General features: G+C 36.2%; 1 protein-coding gene across 12 annotated transcripts; it reads right to left on the reverse strand.

Moving 5' to 3' along the window:
• Positions 1–1,271: 1,271 nt before the first annotated feature.
• LOC145801897 (IAA-alanine resistance protein 1-like) lies at positions 1,272–21,446 on the reverse strand. 12 transcript variants are annotated; one of them, XR_014343707.1, is made up of 8 exons: positions 21,083–21,446; positions 20,898–20,946; positions 20,292–20,343; positions 8,957–9,090; positions 6,002–6,146; positions 5,691–5,798; positions 1,814–2,011; positions 1,272–1,508 (listed from the first exon to the last, which is right to left on the reverse strand). XR_014343707.1 is itself a non-coding variant. In XM_082893692.1 (8 exons), the coding sequence occupies exons 5-7, from the start codon at positions 7,272–7,274 to the stop codon at positions 5,733–5,735; spliced, it is 345 nt and encodes a 114-aa protein (XP_082749818.1). In that variant the 5' UTR covers positions 7,275–7,288; positions 8,957–9,090; positions 20,292–20,343; positions 20,898–20,946; positions 21,083–21,446; the 3' UTR covers positions 1,272–1,508; positions 5,691–5,732. The 12 variants fall into 12 exon arrangements, 5 of the variants coding, with proteins under 5 accessions (XP_082749818.1, XP_082749817.1, XP_082749815.1 ...); XR_014343706.1 differs by having other exon boundaries at positions 5,997–6,146; XM_082893692.1 differs by lacking the exon at positions 1,814–2,011 and adding an exon at positions 7,143–7,288 and having other exon boundaries at positions 6,000–6,146.
• Between the last annotated feature and the right edge of the window lie 1,319 nt (positions 21,447–22,765).

Consider the following 22,765-nt stretch of genomic DNA (forward strand, 5'->3'; position numbering starts at 1 on the left):
GTCTTGTTTACTGTCAAAATATAAAAATGGAGTAGAGTTTGTGACTCTAAATTGACCTGGTTTAAGCAGATTTACGTGTTTGGTATGGGAGGCCAGCCACTTCAACTAGGAGGAACGTGGCATTTGAGTTTACAATAGGTTGCATGCATGATACATCACTTATTCACCATGCATTAATAGTTTTGAGTGGTGGAGATATACAGAAAGAAAAATTGAACAAATTTTTTGTATAGAGTGTCATGGCCAGTGGCGGAGCCAAATTTAATATAGGGGGACACCTATTAATTATAATATCAAAATTTTTCTTTCTTAATCAATAACAATAACATAATAATAATTTTTCGAGCTAATATTAAATATTAGAAATTAATATTCATTAAAAAAAGTTTTTAATTTTAAACTTTTACAATTCACCCCCGAGGATTTTTCAAATCAAAATTTCTAATTTTAGCACAAATTATAACAAATCAAAATCTCTAATTTAAATATTAATCACTGTAAATTAATATTTTTAATTTTAACACAAATAAAATCTCTAATTTTAGCACAAACAACAACAAATCAAAATCCCTAATTTTAATATAAATGACCACCAATTAAGATTCATAATTTTAGCATATCAACATCTCTTATTTTAACATAAATAATAACAAATAAAAAAATTTTACAAATCAAAACTTAACAAATAACTATAAATTAATACTCATAATTTTTATTTAAAAGTAAAAAAAATAATAATAATAAAGTTACTTATATACAATGAAGAGAAGATACAAAATTGTAATATGGTCCCAAATCTGTGTTGTGTGATCTTAATTTGGTGAATCACGAGTCGATAAATTGCAAAGTAACAAAGGGAGACAAAGAAGACAAAAAAAATACGAAGATAGTTAACAAGGAATAAAAAAATAAAATAAAAAATTTTATATACTTTTAGAGTTTGAGTTTTAACCTTGCCGTAATTGAAGTTGTGCACTCACTCAAAAAAAAAAAAAATGCGTGACTGTTTGGTCGGGATTAGGATTAAAAAAAAAAAGGGGGGGGGGGGGGGGGGCATGCGTGTAGTGTAGTGTGGTGTCTTCTTTTTTTTTTTTATTGGGGGGGGGGGGGGGGGGTTTTAGGGGGCACTGTGTGTAAGTGGAAGCAGGAGCAAGACCTAACCCAAACAAAAATAAAATAAAAATAAAAATAATTTGAAAAGTCAGGGAGGCACGTGACCCCTGGCCCCAACGTCCCTCCGCCACTTGATGTGGCATATTGTGGTCTCTCAATTTAAAAACAGAATTTTCATCATTGTGATCTTGATTTACAAATGAGTAATGTTATACAACTTGGATTACATTGATCTTAAAAACTACTAAACACATATTAGAAGGTGCTTTAAATTCATTCAACAAGGGATATACAAAGTGTGACGGCCATTCCAGATATCAGTGAGGTTAATTGGAGTACAGCACTTTTTATTGCTGAGCTGCTGCCATTGTTCATTTCTGCCAGCACTTTAGCAACTGCAATGTACGTGAACCTGCTTGTCGTCAATCTCGGAAACAAAAACAAAAATAAAAACAAAAACATATTGGGATTATTACTAATGCTAATGCATATGATACCCTCAACATCAAGATGAGCTTGCTCGGACCATTTCTTGAAGATTTTTTACCTCAATCAAAGATGATTGTCCTTGATCTTGGCCCATGACTAAAGCTTGTGCAATAATAATAGTAAAACGTGACTATTAATTCTTCAATTGTTTTGGTATTAAAAAATAAATAAAAAAATACGATTCAACTTGCCATACTAAAACGATACTAACCAATGTTGCTCTTGCATTGACATGTCCCTAGTGTGTTCCCGAAGTGTCCTCAACGTGTTCCTTGAAAATAAATTAATTAAATAAGAGGACACGCCATGTGGTGTGTCCCATACCCCGACATGTCCGTGTGTCCGACATGGATACAACACTTGTTTTGCAGTCTCAGTGCTTCATAGCTTACCAAGATTCCAAAATCACCTATTTGCATAGGAGGGTTTAACAAAAGATATAGCACCGAAGGAAAGTTTAATTACATTTATAATTAAAAAAGGAAAATTTTTTAAGGATGAAATACAAGATTTAGTGTTGCCCAAAGTATGATTATATTCTAATGTGGCGTTCATAACAAAAAAATATAACTACGCCAACATGGCAAATCCTTAATGACACACAACAAAAATATGTCAACAAAATTTAGATAAAATATTTCCTTCAAGATAAATTATGTTAACATGTGGACTAATAATATGAAGTGTCTGATATCATGCTAATCACACTATGAATGTCCTTCTAGGTAAAGATCATGAACTACACACATGTACCAAGTCCAATTCATTCTGCACTTTTGATGTATACATAAAAATAATGGAAAATTGCGTCAATAGTCCTTATACTTTAGCCCTTATGTCATTTTGGTCATATAATTTCAGTTCACTTGATTTTGCAACTTACTTTCAAGTTTTTTGTCAATTAAGTCCAATTGAAAATGGCCGTTACAATTTCACTAAAATTTCACATGTGAACAACAATCATCTTGTTTTCAAGGGTAAAATAGTCCATTCACCCATACCCCATCCAACTTTGTGAGTTACGCTTCGGTGCCTCTAAATGCACCTCAAATTTGTGGTTGGACATCTCATTTCTTTGAGCATCCTAATTCCTGAATTCAAATTTTGTTTTTTTCTTTGAGCACCCTAGTTAACACCAACTTTACCCCCATCCATCCCAACCCCTCCACAACCACCGCCTCATCATCTCCGGCAACATCTCCCCGTCCTTCCGCAGCGGCCTCCCTTTCCCTCCCTGCAGCCCGACGTTGGCTCGCTTCCTTACCCGTCAACAAGGTTTTAAAAAGCAACCGCAACCGTTAGGTAACGCCGTTACGTAACGGTTGTGGTGGTTGCCGCCACCCGTTACAACCGCTTTTGCAGTGTGATTGAGATTCACAGGTGCATCGGCCGTAGCGGCCGCTATAGCGGTCGTAACGGTGCCGTAACGGCCTGTTACGCACCGTTACGTAACGGTTCCGAATTGCTTCTTTCGAAAAAACATGCACAAAAAAAAAAAAAAAAAAAAAAAAAAAATCGAAAATGGGGGAAGAGAGATAGAAAGAGAAGAGGGAAGATGGAGGAGCAAGGGATAGAGAGAGAAGATGGAAGATGAAGAACATGTTATTGATTTGTTAAAGCTATAAGACCTATGCTATTGTATTCAGCTGCTATCACTCAACCATTTTGTTTGTGTGTGTCTATCTATATATTGTTTGAAAATAATAATAATAAGTGTGATCATTATCTATTTGGCTTGATTAAAATATATATATATATATATATATATATTTAAGTTTTTAATTGTTATCTTACTTTTGTCATTGTTTATCTTATATATAATAGTTAGTGATTGATTTTTTGTATAATATAAAGTTATTAATTATTAAAATAAAATGTAAAAAACTCAGTTCATAGTGATTTAAAAATACGAAATATATTGGATCAAACTTAAAAATTTATAAAAATTGATCAATACTTATTTTAAAACCCAATAAAGATGATCATGGAAAAAAAATGTGCGTATCGGTAAGTTTTTTTCAAATTGTGCGAAAAATAAAAAAATTCACGGTTCCCGTTACCGTAACCGTTACGCTACGGCCTTTACACCCCGCAACTGCAACCGTGTCACCGCCACCGTTACGGCGACCACAACCGCTTTTCAGAACCTTGCCCATCAAACTCTACCACTACACCCCACCTCCCCTCTCAATTTCCTTCCCCACCAGCCATCATGACTGCCGCCGCCCAATGCAATCTCCATAAATTTGGTTCGGTGGTTTGTGTCCTAAGCACCACTATTTGTTTAGTGGTATACGTTTGAACCACCATCATTTTTTTGGTGACGGTGCTCTACAATTTCAAATGAAGGGAAAGGAAGCAAGGACGGGAGAGCTCTGGGGTGGGAGTGGTTGGCGACAACGGCATCTAAGTGAGGAAAAGGGATGGGGCGATTGCCGGAGTGGGTGGGAGAGGGGGCATGGAGTGTGGGAAGCAACTAGGGGGTGGCGGGTGGAGTTGGAGAGGGTGGGGAGGGGAGTCAGAAAGGGAGGGGGCTCGGGTGGCTATCGATGCTGCTAGCAGCACCAGCTAGCCAAGGTAGAAGATGGTTGTATGGTTTAAGGATTTTTGGTAATTTCATTTAGGGGTATAATGAGGTGCATTTAGAATCACCTGTTACACTTAATTAACTTGAGCAAAACTAATATTATATATATAAAAAGAGAGTGAAAGAGGAGGCAGTTGGTGGACGTTAGGGAAGGCGAAGGGGAAGGGGGCTTTAAGCAATGGAGAAGGGGTGTTGAGGATGAATGCAACAAAGGAGGAGCACGGTGCAACAATGGCAACGAAAGGTAGCAATCTATCCTTCCAGCAGAGGCAAAGATCTTAAATGACAATGGCAAAGGCAATCTCAATCGATCTCCTTCCTCTCTTTTTTCCCCCCTTCCTCTGACCCATTCACTTTATCTTCCCTCTTTTCTTTTTCATTGATTTGTGGAGGGTAAAATTGATTTGACAAATGGAGTGGTTTGCAGAAAGGCGGGTATGCTGTGGTTGAAAGGGGGTGATTTGGCAGATGAGGTGTTTCATAGTAATAGGGTAGTAGAGGGGGACTTTGCTGGTGGTTGGGATGGCTGTTGATGGTGACTAATGGAGATGGCAGTGGAGAGGGTTGAGATTGTTAAATAATTATTTTATTGCTAGGCGATTGTTGGATGATGTTGATGAGGTGGGTTTCAGGCTAGTGGAAGAAGGTTTGGGTGGCAAAAAGGGGGTTTTGGTGATGGTTGACAGAGTAGTTGATGGTAGCTGAGGTAGTTGGTGGCAATGGCAGTGGAGGGGTTTTAGCGGAAGAGGGTTTGGGTGGCAGGAGTGGTGTGTTTGGGAGGGTGGAAGATGGTGGTGATTGCCAGCAGTGATGGAAGGTGGGGATGGTTTGTGCTGGGTTATTGGGGAGAAAGAAACAATCATTGTGGAGGGTAGAGAGAGGGACAGCTGAATGGACCATTATGCCCCTGAAAATTTGTTGTATCGGCACATGCGAAATTTCCCTAAAAAATTGTAACGATTGTTTTTAATTGGACTTAATTGACACAAAATTTAAAATTAAGAGACAAAATCGAGTTAATTGAAATTTTAGAGACCAAAATGACGAGGGGTAAACAATCGTATTTATCGTAAGAAAAGAACCAAAAACAACGTTCATCTAATAAGTCTAATTAATTTTGCACTTCTACCCATAGTAATTTTAGAAGATGCTGCAATACATAAGAGTCAGTATCAAGCCTAGTGGAATATATGCAGTTAGTTATGGAGTAAAATAACCCATCAACTCACATGTTTTTATAGGAAACAAGACACTTTGCATGCTTGCATCCTTGCACAGGGAAGACAATTTAGTGACAACACAAAATTACCGATATATACGCACTTATAATATGCAAATACAATGATGTACTGTATGAAGATCCATTCCGAATCTTTAGAATTAACTAACTAAAGAACTTATTATCTGAAATTGATATCAATATAATGACACAAAATTAAATAGTCATTATTCTTTATCAAAATCTCCGTTGAAAATGAAGGAACAAGAGGAAGAAGCGAACCTCTTGAGGAAGCTCATGTGCAAGTAAAAACAGCATTATTGACTACCCACCAACTGATCCATAAAGGAGGAAAGCACTTCCCAAAGCCATCCCACCGGTAAAATTGTGCTGAAATGTTACACGTCACATTGAAATGCTTCAGTTTTCAGTCAAATACATCAATTAAAAATGAAAAAAAATTCCTTATAGAAACATGTGTGTCCATTATATTCATGGACAGTTAACACCAATAATAAAGAAACAACATTACCACTGAAATTTAAATTAAAAAATAATAATATAAATAAAAAAATTTTAAAAACATACTACACCATCGGAGAAGAGGTTAAGGTAACCAAACACAAGATTTGATGGAGAATGAGAAAGTTCTTTTTCGACCGCAGATTTTTTATGGTGAGTGGAGCCATTTGGAGCATCTGAAATGTTATCTTTCCCAGCTCCACTGCCAGTTTTTCTCTGCAAAAGTGAGGATCAAATGTAAGTTTCAATAACAAACAAGTTGCAGTAATGATTTTAATAATAACAAATAAATAAAAGGGGGCATGCACCAATGGGGCGTGAAGACAGTCCTAGCTTTATTGGAACCTTGAATCCAAGCATTTGATATTATTACCACTTTTCTTACCAAGTAAGCTAGCGGGCATTTTCAATGCCCTGCCAATTTACATGATAAAGCTTTGTTCAAATATAAGGAATCCTAACCATTCCCGAATACTTGAAAGGGTAAAAAGTCCACAAGTCTAATGGCAAATGTTTGCATTTTGATAATATCAATACATTGTTATATCCTGGTCAAAAGAGAACGTCCCTCATTATTTGAATTACCCAACACATCATAACCATGTGACATCATGTTCCCATTCAGGTTCCTCAAACCAGAAAGGTAAGATTCGACAATGGATTATGTTTCCATGAAATAAGATACTTCATCAAATGTTATAACATTTCAATCAGCAAAACATATTTGATATGAAATTGTTGTGCACTAGCGGAACAATCCCACTAGATATATACATTTGTTTCCCAATGTGTTATGTTTTTGACTTTCATTGCCACAAAACTTTGTAACTTATTGAGGTCTGAATCATTCTTTTTGATCTTGAACAAACAGAAAACTAAAACTAAGAATAAGAAAAGCAACAAACCATATTTCATTTCATGCTATTAGAATATTCTATCACAAGGATATTAGGAACTGTGGAAAAATTATTCTGAATGAAGAAGAAACAATCTCTTTTGCATGTAACAGATACAGATCAGAGATCGATATATGTCCCATGTGTTTGTATACATTTGTGGCTAGAGACAACTCTTTCAAAAAAAAACAACAATTCTAGTCTTGCGCAGCAGCTGCCTGACAATAATTCTAGGTCCACATATGAATAAATGCCCAGAAACCAACCTAGTTCAAAGTTGATCATAACCTGCCAGGAAAAATCACAATCATCTTACCTTCCAAAGAGATTCAGGCTGATTTTGCTTTTCAGAACCTTTGTCTAAAACCTTCCCATGACATTTCTGATACACTTTCATTCTTTTCATTGAGAGACCGCTGCTGAATCTTGTCATCATCGTCATTGTCATCCTTCAACTTTTTACTGCACTTATGATGATGATAGAGAAGGCCCAAGAAGCACGGACACGGACACGCCAACACGTTAAATTTCAAAAAATGCAGGACACGACACGTGGGGGACACGCATAAAATATATAATTTTATATATTTATTATATGTTATATATATGAATATATTATTCAAAGATAATAAAAAAACACAATATGACACTAATTCCTATAAATTTATATGGCTTTTGTTTTATTATTGTATCTTAACTTGTTTTGTTCAAACTTAAAATTAGTTTCACATGTGTCTAATCGATAGACATGTGTGTTTAAGTGATTGACACATGTGTCCTCCAAGTGCTCAAAGAGTGTCCAGGTCTTTAAAAAAAAATTTAAAATAGGACACGTTTTGAGAAGTGTCGGACATGTGTCCTAAGAGTGTCCAAAAGAGTGTCGGTCTCCGACACGGACACAACACATATACGTCACCTTCTTAGAAGTGTCCGTGCTTCTTAGGAGAAGGCTACGACTGGAAATTAGTTTAAAGTGACTTACAGCCAACAGGCTCAATGACAAGTACGTGAAAAGTGGCTACACAGAGCCTCTCAATAACAAGCAAGTGACAACTGCCTCACATGCAATCATTTAATGACAAACAAGTGTCAAGTACAGCCACATTAGTGACAAGTAGTTGAGGAGATGCTTACAAGCAATCACCTTAACATCGAGTGGTTCATGCATGACGACTTCAACAAGTGGTTTACGCACAGCCACTTTCTAAGTATATTACTACCTTAAGGTTAAAGAAACATACAAACTGAAAATATATATTAAACAATTCAACTACACAAATCGTCACCAACTACTTGGGATTGGCTAGATGAATCCTAGTTTGCATATTTGATTAAGATCCATAATTTTAGTTGAACAACAAGCTATTAACTTGTGTCCCAGGATCGAAACCTGGCTCTGATACCATGAAAACTAGGTTTAAACTAAACCATGGAATTATTGAATTAATGAATGAAAGATTACAAGATAAATATATATAAGAAAACTAAGTAAAACCCTAGAGGCTGACAATGACTAAACTACCCTTAATGATAAAACAAACGCATGCTTAACACTTACTATCTTAACTCATGTTTAGTTTGGTCTTCCTCGTCCCCTAGCATTACCCTGTAATGCAAACTGTGTCACTTTTCTTGAGTCCCGTATATCAACTAGGGCCACTTTTTCTCAATTTCACTTTGTGTATTTACTCTGTCAACCTTTTCATATTCTTAAGGTGATATTCCTTCCAAAAGATTGACTACGATTACCTCAATCAATGAAATTGTACTCTTTTAACCATCAACAGTGTGTTCAAGGCTTTTGAACCATTCATATGGTCCAATGTACTCCAGTGACACATTTGGATTATCAATAAATGTGCATTTATAATGTTTGTCACTTTGCTAACCATTAATAATTATTTATTATTCAGAATTATTAATTTTCAAATGTGACAGATAGTAACTTTTTTCTATACATTAGTAGAAGTAACTTTTTTTATATACATTATTAGAGGCAAAATCACAGGAATATATAAAACAGAGATAATTGTTGCATGTGCATAATGCATACATATATATTGTACAACAAGAAAGCATGTGACTGAGATTAACAAATAACTTATGCACATTGCATGTTTCTCAACTTACCCAAAACGGACAAACCAACAGAAAGATCTTTTAAGAAAGTGCATGTTTAAGAAGATGTGAATGTTCATGTCCAAAATGAACATGAGAATGAGCATGGTCCACATCATAATCGTGTGAATGGGAGTGTTCACCACCTGGAAATATAACATAATCATAGAAAAACATATTATGACCACCAACAATTAAAAAATGCTACAAACTGTAGGTGAAAATCTAAAAACAGAAAAATATAGTATCATCTGCGAACTATAGGTGAAAACTGAAATCCTACCCCAACCTATCACAAAACCCTCCATTAAACCCACCTCCTAAGACCAATAACCAACCTCCCCAAAACATCAACTCTCTACAGTAAATAAAAATAGAGCTAAAGAATTATGCCTCAGACCCCTAGTAGTCTTAAAAAGTACCACATGCTTTACTATTTAATATTACTACAAAATTACTAGTGGACAAACAACCCTTGATCCACTTCATCTCTCACCAAATCATTTCCTTTGCATGTCAAAATTCAAAAAAATATTTAAAAAAAAACAATCCACATGATCATATACTTTTTCAAAATCAGTCTTACAGATAACCCTCTCCTTGTTTGTAATCTGCTATGAAGCAATGCCAGCTCAAAATAAGTGCCATACCCATATCGGACATGGGGACATGGCGACACGGCAAGGACACACCATTTAATTATTTTTTTCCAGGGGACACGCCAAATAGTTTCCCCCCCCCCCCCCCCCCCATTCTTTAGTGCATTTAATGGATGTTGAATGTTGATTCATTTTTGCTTAGATTTAAATACTTAATAAATCATCCATAAAAAAGATATAAACAATAAGTGTTAATATAAAAGTGATTTTTTTTTAATATCAAATTAGTTTTAGTTTTTGTTAGTTTTGATTGTTTGTGGATGTAATATTAATCTACATAAGAAACAAAAATATATGAAAAAATATTTTATTGTCATGTCTCCGCCGTGTTTGTGTCCGTGTCCCCATTTTTTTCAAATCACCGTATCATGTGTCCCGTGTTTGTGTACGTGTTCGGGCTTATTAGGTAATCTATACTCCCCAACCACCTCATTAGCTACCAAAATAACATCTAAAATTTAACACCCCTCAACAAAGGCACCGTGAGAAGAGAAATGAAATCCCCCAAAACCAAATCTCAACAACATAGATAACACTTTTGCCGAACTTTTATACAAATAAGTAACTAAACAGATAGGTCAAAAGTCACCTATTCTTAAAGAAATCTCTTTATTTGGAATCAAACATATAAATGTAGCATTTGCGCAAGTATCAACAATTCCTTTCTCAAAAAATTCATTAAAAACTTTCTACAAATCAAAATTAAAAATATCCCAACAAACGTAAAAAGTGGTCATAAGAAAGCCATTAAGCCCTAGGAACCCATACCTTTTTACACTTGAAAATCACCTTCCTATTTCCAATCCATCAAGAAGCCTTTCAACCAACTAGCCTTCTCAGAATCAATGGGGGACCATTCCAACCCTTCTAATCTCGACCTACTCACCCCTCCCTCAAAAGAATACAATCTAGAATAAATGGAAAAACCTCATTAATGATTTGATCTCCATTTGCAACCTTAAGAAATAATTTGAAAATATTATCCCATTTCTCAAGCCACTTATTAAGGTTTAGATTTTTTAGACAAAGAAATTTCTTCACCTAAAGACCACCTTCTCAAATTTACTTTTGAAAACCTCTCTCTCCTTTCTAAGAGATTCAACAAGACCACCACTCATCTCAAGACTATCCAACTCATTGATCCTAATTAGAATTTTACTTTGTAGTCTCTTTCAAGTCTCCGAAAACCTTTGTTCCAAATTTTCAACGACTATTTAATAAACTTTAGTTTTTCATGAATTTGAAACTTCCCCTTCTCGTGAGGTCTACAACTTTCCCACCATTCCTGGTAACATTTCTTAAACAAGTGATGCTCTAACATATTCTCAGACCTAAAAGGAGTGGGACCCCAATTGATAAATGACTTTCTAAGACCCCTGGATAATGATCAAACATTGCTCTAGGAAGCACCTCTTGTCTAACACTCAGGAATCTCTCTTCCCAACCTAAAGAATACAAAAATCTATCCAGACTATTACGCACAAAATTCGCCTACAGGTTTGACCAAGTGAACCTAGCTAGCATTTGACAATGGAGGATCAACCAATTCATACTCCCATAAATGCATCAAAGTCCCTCATGGTCCTAGTGACTTCATCCCCCTTTAGCATTCTGGAAATTGCTTTGATTACATTAAAGTCGCTACCAACACACCAATTTGGAGACCAAAGCCTAAACAAACCAGGCAACTCCCAAAATGATCCTCTAAGCTTTTGGGTATTGGATCCATAGACTCCCGTACGCCACCACTCTCTATTATCATTATTCTAAATCCTAAACCAACTAGACACTAAAAACTCCCCAACAACTGCTTCATATTCACTAATCACTATCTCATCCCAAATTATCAAGTCCTCTCCGGAAGCAGATCTTCCACAAGCCCAATTCCTATACCCTATGAAGCAAGGACACAAACACGGGACACGACACGGACATGCAAATTTTCATACAATAGGGGACACGACACGACACGCTAGGGACACATTTAATCTACATAATTAAATTTATTTATTATATGTCATAAAATTATAAAATTAATAAATACATATCATTAAAATTTTAAAAAAAAATTGTTCTTATAAACTAATCAGCAAAATATATATAAATATATATATATATAAATAAGACAAACAGACTAAGTGAAAAGCCACAAAAAATTGAAGAAGAAAAATAAAAATTAAAATAGAAGAGCGAGAGAGGGGTTAGAATCAGCATAAAAGAAAAGAAAAGTCCGAGAGGAGAGCAAAGAAGAAGAAGAAGAAGAAGATCAAAGAAGATCGAAAGAAGAAGGGAATCGAGCAACATACGTTCAATAATAGCAAAAGCAACGACTAGCAAACAAGAAGCAGAGACCAATGACGACCGACCACCGACGAGCCACCAGCGACCACCGACGAGCCTTTCTCTCAGTCTCTTTTCTTCTCTTAGTTTGAAACTAGGTTAGCAATTGATTTTTAATTTTTTTTTTTTTTACAAATTGACCCCCGCTTGAAGTTTCAGAAATTATATTTTTGACCCCGCAGTGTCCCAAACGTGTCCAGACATGTGCCTAACTTGTCTGTCTACAAAAAAATCAAAAAAAAAAACACTCTTCAATGTGTCGAACACGTGTCCACCGCGTGTCCGACACGTGTCTGTGTCCGACATTGATACGCGGCCCTCAGAGAGGTGTATGTGCTTCATAGCCTATACCTAACCTCCCCCCCCTCCCCCTCCAAAAAAAAAAAAAATGCTCTTAATCAACTTCCCATCAAATTTTTCTATTTCTATTTCTTGAAGAATTACAATGTCTATATTATTCCTAATCAAAAACTCCTTTACCACCCTTCTACTTTTCTTGGATAGTTCTCCACTCACATTCCAACTTATAATTTTCATTTTAGAGCCACTTCTACCTATGATCTCATTTGCTGGACCATCATATTAATTCAAGAAGTCAAATTCCTCAATTCCGAATTCCCTTCCTACAATTACCCCTACCACTCCTATTTCTCCCCCTCCCATTCCCTCCCTTTTTCTAACACATATCCCCTTTTGATCCATCCTCTCACCTTCTTCACTTAACTTCATCAAAGACAAACCCTTTATGTCTAGTACCTGACTTAACCCCCCACCCCCACCTCATCAAGAGGAGAAGGGAATTCCTCTTTAACTCAATCAATCATTTCACATTTTCATTAAGTTTCCTACCCCTGGAAGACTTAACCCCCTCCCATGATCGAACAATAAACATTCAATTTATGACATACTACCATAGTGACAAGACTCTAAAAAACAAGGAGTAATGGCCTCTAAGATTCTCATCAGGTATAATAGGTTTATCCCCAACCCCAAGTAAATCATCTCTCAAAAATTGACACTAGGGAAGGGGTTAAAACAAAAGCACCACTCCTAAAAGAGGAATAGCATGGTTCCTTCATCAATGAAATCATCTTATCCCAATAGAAACTGTTAGAATATATAGTCATCTGTTATTTTTTGGGTTAACTTAAGTGCCGGTACTATGGTCATATTATATTTTATATAAATATTTTTCGTTGTTTTAGGTTTATTTCAAGAACCTAAGAACATTTGTTAAATAAAAATCTTCCTCTCCTTGCTCCTTCTTTCTCTCTAACCCTAAGGTATCAGAGCATCAATTCGACTTTGTCAAGTGTTCATTAGACTCTTGAGATTCCACTGAGGTCACGATGATGCCTGATGTCATCTTCCGTATGATGACGTCAGCATGACATCATAGTCCGCATGGACGAGTCGAGCCACTCTAGGTCATCTCTCTCTCCTAATGTTAATGGTGATTTTTCTGGATTTTTTTTTGGGATCATCTAGTGTTAGAAATAATATATTTTGATGATTTTTAATTCTTTGTTTTGATTTATTTTGAAGAGTAGATTATCACTGGAAACTTATTATTTGATAAAATATCTTCTCTTTGCGTTAATTATGTTATTTGGAGGTCAAGATGAAGATTAAACAGGTATAACACAAGGCAGCTGCAGTAGAGAGCTGCAAAGTAGGAATTCTAGCTGTAGGGACGGCCGGGTGGATGACCACCAAGCTTTGCTCCGGCTGTCACACAGAGAGTATGCTCAACGACCGCGGTCATCATACCTCTCGACCGAGACTTGAAGGAAGGTCCAAGGGACATCCGGGTGGACAACCGGGTGGATGACCACCAATTGCAAAGCTTCACCAGGGACATTCGAGGGACATCCAGGTGGACGACCACCAAGTGCAAAGTTTTACTCAGGACCTCCCAGGGACGTCCTCTACGTACAATGTTCACTGAATCTGACAAATGCTGAGAAGAGAAAAGAAATGTTCTTGTATCAAATGACCCATCATTCAACAGGCAAAACACACATGGATGTCAGGGAATATTTGAGCAATGATTTATACAACCTCCCAACCCATCACCATCCCATCTCTTCAACGGGAAGAAGAGGATGGGCTCAGTCAGACATAACAGAGCACCATCTCTGTTATATACAAAAACACAGACACAGCAGAGAGACAGACAACAACAAATACAACGTGCTAAACATTTTTCCATCTTTCATCAATCACATATTTTGCATCTCTCTGAGTTTTTGAAGAATTCCTAAACTGAGTTTTCGTTTTCCTTCAGAACATATAAACTAAGCTTAAGCTGTATGATTATCTGCTTCTGAGAGTTTCTATTTTTTCTGAGCTTCAATATTGCGTATCTATCTTTGAGAGATTATCCTTGTAGCTTTCTTTGAAAGCAAAAACACATTCATTTCAATCTTGTAAGAGTGTAGTACACTCAGTGTTCTTGATTCCTTGAGAGTGATTGTGAATCACCTAAGGTTTGCAAGGTTTTGAAGACTGGTACAATCTGTGTAAAATCTATGGAGGATTGCTTTATTTGTGAAGAGGTTGCTAGCACTCCTGTAAAGCTAGAAGATAGTGGAAATCTCAAGTGAAGCTTGAGTGGATGTAGGCTTGGTTGAAGTTGAACCACTATAAATTTGTTTGCCTCCTCTTCCCTAATTTCTTTACATTTTTGTCTCTGCTATAACTGTTATAGTATTTGCTATTATTGTGCTAAATCTACAAATATCTTTACTTACCTGATTTAGTTAAATCCATTACTAATTTATCTAAATCATAATCTGTTAAGTCAAAAATCATTCACTGCATTAACAGATAGCTACTTCACTGTTAAGTTCATCATTGTGCCTGATCATTAACTGTTATTCATCCATCTATCATCAGTTAATTATTTGTTGTACTAGTTCTTAATTTTATTGGGTAATTGTTAATTTTGAAATCTAATTCACCCCCCTCTTGGATTGCCTTTTGGGTACCCTCTAGTGTGCGTTTTCTATTTTTGAATGTTTTTTTCGAGTTCGTGATGGTAATATTCTGATATGTGCTAAAACTCCTTACCCAAAATTTTTTGATTGTTGAAATACGTTCCTTGGGATCCGAAATAGCCCTAGGAGGCTCTTTTTTACTTTGTTTTGCTTCAGTGCTGCTGCTGGGTTGATTTTCTGGTAATTTTTTGGGTTTCCCCGGTTCGCTGCTGCTGCCGGGTTGATTTGTTGATGGTTTTTGGTGTTTTCCCTGGTTCGGCAACCCTGTTCTGCATGGCTTGATCATTCTGGCTTATTTATGCTCATCTTTGGCTACTTGCTGATGCTAGTGATTGGGTAATTTCTTTCCCAAACTCTGTTCCTGTGAGCTGCTTTCCCTTGTGCATTTTTTTCCCCCCTTTGAATCTTCTGTTTGCTGCTGGTCTTTGTTTTCCTTATCATGGCTGAGCCAAAACCTGATGTGAAATCTTCAATAGCTAAGGATGATGAGTTACCTACGTCTATTACCACTAAGAAATTAAATGGTCTGAATTATCTGGCTTGGGCTAATGCTATTAAGATTTTCTTGCGCGGCAAGAAGTCGCATTTTCTTACTGAACTTCCACCGGCTAAGGATGCTACAGGTTATGATGATTGGTTGAGTGAGGATTTATCTGTTATGGGGTGGCTTTGGCATACTTTGGAACCTCATGTTGCCACTACAATGGAATTTTGTGACACCTCTAAGGAGATTTAGGACTCCCTTGCTGATTTTTTTTCCAATCACATAAATATCTCTCGTGTTTATGAGTTATATGAGCAGATCTTTGCTACCTGACAGTCTGGCCGTCCTCTTCCTGAATAGTACAATGGCCTTAAGACCTTGTGGGATCAATTATTGCAACACCGACCTTTTACTACTGATTTGGCTCAACAGAAGAAATATTTGGAGGAATTTAAGATGGCATCCTTACTTTTGGGTGCTAATGCCTATTCTCAGCTGTTGCACTCTTCTTTGGGACAGAGTTCTTCCACATCTGGTTCCTCTCAGTCATTCCTCTTCTGCCTTGATCTCGAGCAATGGTGACCGTGGAACTAACTGTGGTAGTTTTCATGGCAATTCTAGTCACCGTGGATTCCATATTGGTTCCCATGGTTCCCATGGTTCTCGTGGTGGTCGTTATTCTCATGGTTCTCATCGTGATGGTGGTGGTGGTAGGTGTGGTACTAGCTCTATGTCCCGTGGTGATCGAAAGTGTACTCATTGTGATTTCTTGGGTCATTTTGAACCAGGTTATGGATATTCCATCCTCTCAATCGGCATCCTTTCCCTATGGTCCTGGTGCTTCCCCAGCTGATTCTCATGATGCACTCACCACTCAGATTAGCGAGCTTATTGAGCTAGTCAATTCTCTTCGTACTACTCTTCCTTCATCCTACATCGCTACATTGGCTAGTTCAAGTAACATTGCATGTATGGCTCAATCCCAACCTTAGCTTCTAGACTCTGGCACTAGTTCTCATATCTCTGGTAATTCCTCTCTTTTTCATACTCTTCATCCGGTTACCCAAAATATTATACTAGCTGATGGATCCTCCCGACCTATTAGTGGCCAGAGTACACTTCAACCCACTCCATCTCTCTCCTTACCCTCTACTCTCTATGTTAATTCATTTCCATTTAATTTGCTCTCTGTTAGTCAATTAACTAAAGTTCTTCACTGTTCTGTAACCTTTTCTCCCTCCTCATGTGTTTTGCAGGATGGCTTATATTTTCTAGACACTGATGGCTCTCCTACTTCTGCTATTTTGAGTGCTACCATGTCTCCCTTACAATGGCATTTCATGTGGGTCCTCAATCCTTGGCCAAGCTTAAGTTAGCTATACCTAGTTCAAATCATGTGTCTCAGCTTGAATGTGAAGCATGTCAGCTTGGCAAACATCACCGTGGTTCCTTTTCTAGTCGTAGCATTAGTCCTGTGTTTGTGTCCTTTGATGTAGTCCATACAAACATATAGGGTCCTTCTCGCACTCCCACTGTTAACCCTTTTTTTTTTTTTTTTTTTGTGTTTTTGTGAATGATTACTCTCGAATAACTTGGTTTTTTTTTTTTTCCTACGGCAACGGTTTAACTTGCCTCAAATAATTTCTAAGTTTTATAATGAAATTTTTACTCAACTTAGGAAACGTATTAAAATATTTCGATCTGATAATGCCTTAGAATATGTGCAGTCTGTTGTGAACACTTTTTGTGATGATCATGGTATTATACATCAAACTAGTTGTGCTTATACATCCTAGAAAAATAGTGTTGCTGAGCGAAAACACTGCCACTTGTTAGATATTGCCCGGACCTTGATGTTCAACATACATGTTCCCAAACAATTTTGGGGTAATGTTGTGCTTATTGCATGTTCCCCTATTAACCGCATTCCATCAGTTGTTTTACAAAACCGGTCTCTATTCTCTTAGTTATACCCCACTTGTTCCCCGTTTCCTCTTCCTCGTGTTTTTAGTTGTGTGGCCTTTGTCCATGTCCTTGATTCAGGACTGGATAAGTAATCTCCCCGTTCTCGCAAATGTGTTTTTTAAAGTTATTCTCGTAATCAGAAAGGTTATCGGTGTTATCATCCAGAGTCTCGTCGGTCCTATGTTAGTGCCGATGTTACCTTTTTTGAGTCATCTTTTTTTTTCCCCTTCTAGTCAGTGGTTGTCAGATGATCTTATCTCTTGTCGTAAGGGGGAGTCATCTTTTCCCACTCCTACTCTTCCGGTGCCCTTTGTCTTCCCGTCCTCTCCCTCCCCCTATCAATTTAGATTCTTCTCCACCATTTCCTCTACAAGTTTATCAACGGTCCCAAGCTCGTCACATTGTTTCTTATGGCCCGGCTACTTCATCTTCTTTGTCAGAGGCTCCTGCCCCTCCTCTACCTATGGCATCTGATGATTTATCTATTGCATTGTGCCAAGGTAAACATACTTGCACTTAGCATCCTATTGCTCATTTTGTTTCTTATGCTCGTTTTTCTTCTAGTTTTCACTCCTTTGTTTATTGCTTGTCTTGCCTTTGTATTCCGTCTTCTTATCAAGAAGTTCTGTCCATGTCGAGCTGGAAACATGCTATGGATGAGGAAATGAGTGTTCTTCATCAAAATCAAACTTGGGAACTTACACCTCTTCCTTCTGGGACACCTACTGTTGGTTGTCGTTGGATTTATACTTTCAAGTATTATCTTAATGGTACTGTTGAGCGGCTTAAAGCCCACCTAGTGCCCAAAGGTTATACTCAAACCTATTGTGTTGATTATCTGGAGACTTTCTTTGTTGTGGCTCGGCTTAATTCTATTTGGATTCTACTTTCTGTCGTCGTTAATCAGTCTTGGCCTTTATATCAACTTAATATAAAGAATGCCTTTCTTTATGGCGATTTGCACGAGGAGGTCTATTTGGATTAGCCCCCTAGCTATATTGTTCCTAGTAGTGAACATATGGTTTGTCGACTACGGAAGGCTTTGTAGAGACTCAAGCAGTCTCTTCGTGCTTGGTTTGATTGCTTCAGTACCGTTGTGCTTAAATATAGGTTTTGTCGTTCTACTTTTGATCACTCTATTTTTGTTCACAACTCATCTACTGGGGTCATTGTTCTCATTGTCTACATGGACGACATCATCATTTCTGGCAGTGACTCCACCGATATTGTTGATTTGAAGCTTTATTTGGGTAAGCAATTTCAGAATAAGTACTTGGGCCATCGTCGGTATTTTCTTGGGATTGAGATTGCTCCCTCATCTCGAGGTCTATTTCTATCTCAACGCAAGTATGTTCTTGATCTTCTTTCTGAGACTGGTCTCTTGGGCACTCGCCCTAGCAATACTCCTATGGACTCCTTGGTTAAATTCGATGGTGAGACTAGAGCATTGTTTCCTGACATTGGTCAGTATTGTCGTTTGGTTGGGAAGTTAAGTTATCTTACTGTCACTCGTCCAGATATTACTTATACTGTGAGTGTTGTTAGCCAGTTTATGCATGCTCCTCGCCAACCCCATTTTGATGTTGTTTGTCATATCTTGTGTTACCTAAAATGAGCTCCAGATAGCGGTCTGCTCTGTCGTTCCTCTCCTTCCTTCTCTGTCACTGCCTTTAGTGATGCTGACTGGGCTGGTAGTCAGACTGACCGTCATTCTACATCTGGATATTGCACATTTGTTGGGGGTAATCTTGTTACTTGGCGTAGCGAGAAACAATTGGCTGTTGCTCATTCAAGTGCCGAGGCTGAGTATCAGAGTATCGTGCCATGGCTCATACCACCTTAAGATGTTATGGGTTTGTTTTCTTCTATAGGATTTTGGTATTCATGTTCCTACTCCTATGACCATGTGTTGTGATAATCAAGCCGCTATTTTCATTGCTAATAACCCCGTGTTTCATGAGCACACGAAGCATATTGAGGTTGATTGTCATTTTATTCGGAATTTGTTGTTGCGCAAGCAACTTGTGAAACTGTTTGTACACTCTGATGATCAATTGGGTGATATACTCACCAAACCCCTTGCTCGCTCTTCGTTTCAACGTCTATCTACCAAGCTGGGCATGTTCGATCTCTATGTTCCAGCTTGAGGGGAAGTGTTAGAATATATAGGCCTTGTTTGGTTTGTTTTTGAGAAACAAATTTTGGAGAAAATTTTTTAAAATTTTGTTTGGTTTAGTAATTTTGGAAATTTTTTTTCCAAAATTACTCTCTCTCCTACACATCAATCAATCGCTTTTTATCTCTCCTCTCTCCTTCTCAATCACTTTTTCTCTCACACACATCTACTCAACTACAACAAAATATCCAATCATCCCAAACTCCAATACTCCAAAACTATTTTCAAAATATACAACCAAACAAATCAAAAAAAATTCTAAACTATTTCCCCAATTTTTTTTTTTGAAAATTTATCTCCCAAAACCAAACCAAACACACCCATAGTCATCTGTTATTTTTTGTGTTAAGTAATGGTACTATGGTCATATGGTCATATTATATTTCATATAAATATTTGCTATTTGTTTTAGGTTTATTTAAGAACCTAAGAACATATGTTAAATAAAAATCTTCCTCTCCTTGTTCCTTCTCTCTTTCTCTCTAACCCTAATCTAAGTTTTCCATACTTTTACACTTCAACTGAAACCATATTTCAAAATTTTCTTCTGAAATAAGAATAGCCAAAGCTCTTTAGTGGCAATGATAGATAGAAGTTCAAGTAGCAGCAGTACATATAAAACGTAAATAAAAAATATAAATAAATTTAATTAAAAAAACAAAAACAAACAAACAAACTAAGCATTATTAAAGTACCAAAGAATGACATCAGACCCATTGCATACCAAAAGCATGTGGCAATTGATGAAGAAAAGCATTGCCTAGCATAGCTCCCACCTACAAATAGCAAGAATTCATAGAAGGTAAGCAGCCTCATAACAAAGAAACTGAAGAAACAAAATCCCACAGATGTGCCATTTCACCCAAAGAATTAGTCCCCCATTTGCTCAACAACCAACTAGCAACTAAATAAAGATTACATTAGTTCGAAAAGTAAAGGACATCAACAACTCAAAGATATCTGTGAGAGAGAGAAGGTAATGGACAAATTTTGTCACAACATATCAACTCAAAGATATCAACTCAAAGTCATCCGACCTTTTGTGGATTAGCTATGGACAAATTTTATTGCAACATTGAAAACTAAATATCCAAAGCTTAGCACATGCAGTAATCCAAGTGGTAGTCACAAATTAGAAAGTAATCCAACATCATAATTATTGAAGTGACAAAAAAAATCAACCAATTCAAACAGCTTCTTGAATAAAAAATAAAAATAAGAAAATCCATGTACTCAACAGATGTAACAAGAAAGTAGCAATTCAAATCCATAAACTCAAAGAACATGAAAAAAATAATAATAATAATAATTAAGGCAGGAAGAATCAGACCCCAAATAAGCCAATGAGTCGACAACTGCCTTGGATGGTTTTCCTTGCACTGAAACAAACCAGAAAAGTTAAAATTAGTATATGGAGAGAGACAGGCATCTTCAATACAAGACAATAATGAATTCAGCAAAAACAACTGCTCAAGTCCACAAAAATACGTTAGTGTATACAGTTTAACAACTTACTAAATATTATCGGCAAGATTATCAAGCAAATGAGTGAAGCCATGCTCACCAAAAATACACAACAATACACAGATCAGAAAAATGAACAGCATTAAATGGTTCAGCAGTTCAAACTCGGCATATCAACCTTGAGGTTTTTTGTTGTTTCTTTGTTTCTGAATTTGTAGGATAAAAAGGAAACCCTAATTCCAGTGGTAGTAGATGAGAACAGAGAGAAGAAACAGGGGATGTATGGATTTGTGCCAAAATGGGGTTGAATGCAAACACTGACTTCTGGTCGGTCGAGCATCCTCGATTGAGCCGCCGGATGAAGATCAACCTGTGAAATGCCCAATGCCAGACTCCTCAGTTATGAATGTAAGTGAATAAATTAAAGTTCATTAAATTGACATTGATTTATTATTATTGTTATGGGAACACGTTTATATATATATATATATATATTTTTTAAGTTATATTTAAAAAATTATAATTCTAAACTAAACATAACATAAACATAATTAAAAATCTCATTAGTTATAATTAAAATAATATCATAATAAAAGAAAAAAATAGCATAATTAACAATACATATAATACACCATTTTAAAGGGTGTGTATATTAAAATTTTCCTATATATATATATATATATGCTTGCTTTCTAGTGTTGTTTGTATCTTACAATTTATGGTTTCATATTATTGAGACAAATTTTATAATACACATCCTATTTTATATGTTCCAATTATGACGTTTGTGGTATTTTGTTATGACCTATTATAATATTAATTGTGATTTGATTATAACTCATGTGGTTTTTTTGGTTATGACTCATTTTTTTTTTTAGTTATGATCGAAAAGGATTTAGTTATAACATTTGTAACAATTAACATCACAAATGTCATAACTTGTAAATGGTTCACACTTTTTTGAGGATGTGTAGTCTAGTGCGACCCTATTTTAGAGATAAATCAATACATATCTTTAATATGTATCTAAAGTTAAATGTATCTTACGATATTCAATACGATACGATATATGTGATGCATACAATACATGAATAACTTTTTCTTTTATTTTTGTTTATTTGTTTTTAGGGTGTTTACTCTAACTTTAAATGGGAGCCCTCGTAAGCAGGCAATAGAATTGGTCTCCAAAATTAATCGAGGTGCACATAAATTAATCAAAACCGTTTTGCTATTGATTTTTGCCAACTTACACTGGTTAAAACTTTCAAACTATTAGAAAACCTAAAAATTGTAAATAAAATATTAAAACTTAAATGGGGAGTGAAAACAATATAAGACACATATTACACAATTATTGAGAATGAAAATAATTTTGTTTTGAGGACGTAATAATGCATTGAAGTGCTACATATATTTTTATATATATTCAGAAATGTTTGGTAGCTCTCTAAAATAAAAGTTCTAAAGTAAAAGCTCTAAAGGAGCTCTAATTATGTGGCACTAGTCTGTGTGTAATTATTATTACTTTCTATTGGTGCTTTTTATCTTCTTTTAACTTACCAACTCACTAGAGCTCTATTGGAGCTCTAATGCTTGTTATGGGTTTTATATACATTAAGTATTGATATATGCATATCTTTAATTCAATAAATTAATTTAACAGTTTTAAGGATTATAAATTATTTAGTGTTTTGTTCTCAAAAAAATATTTGATTTTTCTTTATTACTATATTT

This window comes from Camellia sinensis, chromosome 11 (assembly GCF_055761805.1).
Source record: "Camellia sinensis isolate YWXY chromosome 11, ASM5576180v1, whole genome shotgun sequence".
Taxonomy (NCBI): Eukaryota; Viridiplantae; Streptophyta; class Magnoliopsida; order Ericales; family Theaceae; genus Camellia; species Camellia sinensis.